The 5,078-nt window shown below is 43.2% G+C and overlaps 1 protein-coding gene across 1 annotated transcript in view; it reads left to right on the top strand.

Moving 5' to 3' along the window:
• Positions 1-5,078, top strand: part of hacd2 (3-hydroxyacyl-CoA dehydratase 2) — a 7,960-nt gene extending 2,882 nt beyond the window's left edge. The window contains exons 2-7 of the mRNA XM_020624018.1: positions 1-112; positions 1,382-1,400; positions 2,307-2,395; positions 2,893-3,014; positions 4,008-4,186; positions 4,673-5,078. Of these exons, the coding sequence (XP_020479674.1) occupies positions 1-112; positions 1,382-1,400; positions 2,307-2,395; positions 2,893-3,014; positions 4,008-4,186; positions 4,673-4,755 (604 nt within the window). The 3' untranslated portion in view covers positions 4,756-5,078. The remainder of the gene's footprint in view (positions 113-1,381; positions 1,401-2,306; positions 2,396-2,892; positions 3,015-4,007; positions 4,187-4,672) is intronic.

Genomic DNA, 5,078 nt, shown 5'->3' with positions numbered 1-5,078 from the left:
GGTGATAGCTGTAGGTCTGGTCAGAGCTTACCTGGCCAGAGGAAGCTACCATGGACTGTACTACTCCATAGAGAAGCCTCTGAAGTTCTTTCAGACTGGAGCTATTCTGGAGGTGAGATGAGGACAGATATCACCATTTTTCATTAAAGGATAAGTCAGGTTATTTTTCTGTACTAATATACAGGAACTAAAACCTTTGTTGTTGTTAAAAATGATTAAAAACACATCAGAGAGACTCCACTGCACTGGGTGACATGTTCTTTCATTACAAAACCCCAGAACCAGCTTTGTTTCCCCGAAGCCTCAGAGCGGCCATAATGTCCGGAAGTTGGTCAACCGCACATGCATGAGATCTTGCGTAAGCTCTCTGCTTTGTTTACGTTACGCTAGCTACCCACGCTCGGGTCTAGGGCTTTGTAATGAACAAAACATGTCATCCAGTGCAGCGGTGTGTTTCACTGATACAATCTTAGTTGTCTTTGAACAACAGAGAAGTCTTTAGTTTGAATTTAAAGAGTCCAAGGTCAGTGACAGAGCCAAGTTCAGGTGGAATGCACAATCACCCCCATCACCTACATCTTGATCTGGTGACTTCTAAAAGTAGATGACCAGATGACCTCAGTGCTCGATCATATTGGTGGAGATGCAACGATCAGTGGTCCAAGCAGTAAACTAGAGTTAATGATTTCCAGACATCCACAGTGAGGGCTGTGGTGTTCACACTGCTTAATAGATAAATGAATCACTAAAACTTTGGTTTACTTATTAATCTCAGCCTGTTTAAACTGCCAGAGAAACTATCATGACAGTAAAAGCTGGCTGAGGCTTGGATTCAGGCCCAGAGTGTCCCAGAGCTGTTATCTGTAATGTCTGGTATGTCCTCTGGCAAGCGAACATGTCCGTCTACGCTGTGTCAAAGGCACAGAGCCAAAAGAACACTTGGGTATTTTATAAAGGTTTCTGTAAGATTTCAAAGTAATAAGAATAAATGAAGTTTTAAAACTGGATACAATACATTTGTTCAGTTCCTCCTCATGTGCTCATACACACACATACACATGGTGCAGAGGCTGACTGTTTGTCTGTGACAGGAGATGTAACCTGTGCACAGACTGAACACCACATGCACTGCGGTATTTAGTCAATCTTAACAGTGTCAGTGGTTTAATTTACAACTTATATTAAACAACACGTTATTTAGGAAGGCAGGGTTTGTTTTTGTTCTAGTGTCAGAAAAATGCTTTTACTGATATCTTGAGAATATTAAAGGGAACTTAATAATAAGTTAATAAAACATTGGCATGATAAATAATAACCAAACCATACAGATGAGTTAAAATAAGTATACCAAGTCACTGTCTGTGATCTTTTCCTTTCATAGATCCTGCACTGTGCTGTAGGTGAGTTTCTCTTCTCAATTTTTTTAAAAACCTTAGTGTTGATGCTGGTTGCTTGAGAATGGGGACCTTTTTTACTATTTAGCACTGTGGTACACTATCTCTTCCTACAAAGTGACCTGTCAAATATACATTGAAGATATGAGATAAGATACGTTTCGATCATTGTGATACGACTTGACTCAAACTTAAATGTTTTGACGGTTAGAATGTGTAGAAATCTCAACTCACTGACAAGTCAGATAGCAGCAGTTGATGCTTTAAATTCTATGATTTTGACTGGTCTCATTGTAATTATGACTCACCTGACTGGCTTTGTAAATGTGTCTCAGCTGTAAATATGTACAGACAAACAGGCGTTTCATGTTTGAAGTGTTTGCCAAAGACAGAGTGGACACGCTGCTGGGAGCTGTGGTGTTAATGCGATGAGGAGAGAGTGGCTCTCGCCTCGCTGCAGTTCACAGTCCATTCTCTTCATTATCTGGGATTTGAAGACAAATAGCTGACCTTTCCCACTGCAAACAGGCTCCCTGCAGCTGCTGCCGTCTCAGAGTGCACACACACTGGCAGATCTCTAGGTCCCTCTCTGCTGGCCAGTGGAAGACAACATTTATGACTGTGGCCTTTTTGTGTGGGTGTGTCTGAGAGCTCACACAGTGTCTCATCAAAAGGCCTGACGAATACGTTTACCCATAAACAGAGCCTCACTTCTCTGTTTAAAACTCCTACAAACAATGCAGCATTTGAGAAGATGAAAAGATAAACTGGATTTCCTGTCTGGTCAGATAATAAACTGATTTATCATCAGCATCTAAACATCTCAGTACTGTTCTCACTGTTAGACTAGAAAATGTGTTAATTAAAGAAATTCATCTCTATTAAGTGTCTGTTTCTGGTTTCATATCCTAGGAATTGTACCATCCTCTGTGGTCCTGACTGGGTTCCAGGTCATGTCCCGGGTCTTCCTCACCTGGGCCATCACACACAGCGTCAGGGAGGTAAGATGAGTTTCTCTCCGATCACCTACACACAGAAATCAGCCCGTCTTTATACAGGTTGTCTAACGGGCCTGGCATGAATGACACAGTAGTGTCAGTATGTTGAGGATTGACCAGCTGATGTATTGTTTGCCCTGTTAATAGACTGGACCAGAGTAAACTGGTAAGTAACATCAGACGGTCTTCTTACGCAGGAATGAATCTGCTGAATTTTAACACAGTGAATAATGTATCTTTAATGTTTGATGTTTTCTTTTCTCTCTGTCTGTTGTTTGATGCTGTACTGACATTTTTCTCTATTTCCCTTGTGTGTGAATGCTTGTGGAAACTGAGGCGTGCCTTAGCTTTTAACATCATATTCACATTGGCTTTAACCTAGTGTCTGAGGATATGAGGCCTGCAGTGTGATCTGATCTCTGAGCATCTCAAACAAACAGCATGGCTGAGCCTACAGCAGACTGTTCTCCTCCCATCATCCTTTGTGTGTGTTCCTGCAGGTGCAGAGTGAGGACAGCGTGCTGCTCTTTGTCACCGCCTGGACCATCACAGAGATCATTCGCTACTCTTTCTACACCTTCAGCCTGCTCAATCACCTGCCATACCTCATTAAATGGGCAAGGTAGGGAAATCATTCGACATTCATCCTGGCTGTAAATCGACGTGCTGAAAACACGGATGAACGATCACGTTGACATTAGATCATTTGATCAGAGCTGGGTCAAACAATTACAATCTACTGAAAACCTTGTGCTGGGGTTCATCTGCATCTACAACCAAGGCAACTGTTGTTAAGTGCCTGTCTCCCTGCAGGGTTGGTTGCTGGGTAGCAAATGAGACTGTTGCTATATTGGTAATCGACTTTGGGTTTGAGCTGCAGACTGGCCATGCACCTGTGGAACATTCAGTAAAGGCTCAGACAAAGGTTTGATCCCACAGCAGTTCATGATTAAAACATAGGCAGCATTTATCCTTGTTATTTACACACATCACCGTGCAGCAGCACATGGTATGAGCCCAGTGTTTATATCTCTGAGTATGTGGAGTTTGGGATGTAGGCATGTGTATAATGATCCACTTTCTTGTAACAGCTGTTTGTGCTTTGGGATTTGAAGCTGCGAACGCAGCCTTTTCACCACTGACAGCAGATAGAACGGGCTCCATGGTTTACTGAAATGCAGTTATGTTGTGTTAGTGTGCTTCCACAGCAGTTTGTCAGCGTTTTAGGCAATGTTGTATTTGAATCTTTGCTTGTGTCAGAGCCTGAGCACATTGACAAACATTGGCCACGCTCCTCCACTTCATCCTGAAGAGAGAAAAGTGTTTCTGGCGTTGCTGCCATGTACACTTCTGAAACCAGAACTGTCTCTTTTAGATTGGTTGGAGCACTGTGTTCTCCACCCTCATTTTCCTAGTAGAACAATTTTAGTTTTAGTGGAAAGCACACGTGCATGTTCATGCTGTTGTTAGCTTCAGCGGTTATCATACAGTGAGTTGTCCACATTCATATCATGAATATCTCGGTCAGCGTTTTGGTGTTTCTACCAGCTACACCGTCCACCCCTTGTGCTGTGTGATTTATTATTTCTCTCTTCCACAACTCCCTGTGTTGCAGGTACACCTTTTTCATCGTGCTGTATCCCATGGGAGTGACTGGGGAACTGCTGACTATCTATGCAGCCCTGCCGTATGTGCAGAAGACCGGCCTGTACTCCGTCACTCTCCCCAACAAATACAACTTCTCTTTTGACTACTACACCTTCCTCATCCTCATCATGATCTCCTACATTCCCCGTGAGTCAACCAGCATATTTAACATTTCCCCATTTTTAGTGACAGTATCGTATCATAATTTAGAGAAAAGGTAAAGATGGTGTCAGAGTATGTTGAGAGTAAACACAGAGGGATTTTTACCTTGTGTTATTTGCATGACTGTGGCCACTGCAGTGTGTTAAATTTGGCCTAAGCTGTTGATACATGCCAACACTTCAGGATGACACGCATCAGTTTGCCACAGGTGTGTGGGCTTCCATCGAAAATAATGGGTGTGGGTGTTTGACATCACACGCTGCCTGTGTGCGGCGCCCGTCAGCCTGAACATGGGTTAATGTTCCATCTGTGCAGATGTTAACTGTAGCTACTGCGTCTAGAAACAAATGCACCGCCTGTGCATGTGAGGAGTGTGTGTGAGATAACTATCGAACCGAAAGGAAGCCTGTGTTTTTTGTTGCTTATTTACGTACTGATCTTCCTCTGTTAACCCCACCCCCTCACCCCCAGTCTTCCCCCAGCTTTACTTCCACATGATCCGACAGAGGAAGAAGGTGCTGGGCCACGCGGAGGATTACAGCAAAGTGGAGTGAGCTGAACAGTACTGAGACAGGCCTGATGGGGGGAACACAAACCACAACGACCAACAAAAGAACAAAACCAGTGTCCACTTATTGAAACACAAAGCCTGACCAGCTGACCTGGCACGTGATCCATTAATCAAGCAGCTTTATCTTTTGTTTTTCTGCTGTTGTCTGAGTTGTATACATGCTCACAAATCATGAATGGTGGTATTTTTGTGTTGTTGTTGTTTTTATTTATGACCAAACCACAGTTACCTTTGTATAGTCAGAGGGCTTGTAGCTGTAAAACTGTATTTTGGCTTGAATACAGTCGAGCTACCGTCCAAGCAGAA

The sequence above is a fragment of the Monopterus albus genome, unplaced genomic scaffold (genome assembly GCF_001952655.1).
Source record: "Monopterus albus unplaced genomic scaffold, M_albus_1.0 scaffold318.1, whole genome shotgun sequence".
In the NCBI taxonomy this organism is placed as follows: Eukaryota; Metazoa; Chordata; class Actinopteri; order Synbranchiformes; family Synbranchidae; genus Monopterus; species Monopterus albus.
This window is presented reverse-complemented; position numbering and strand designations above follow the sequence as displayed.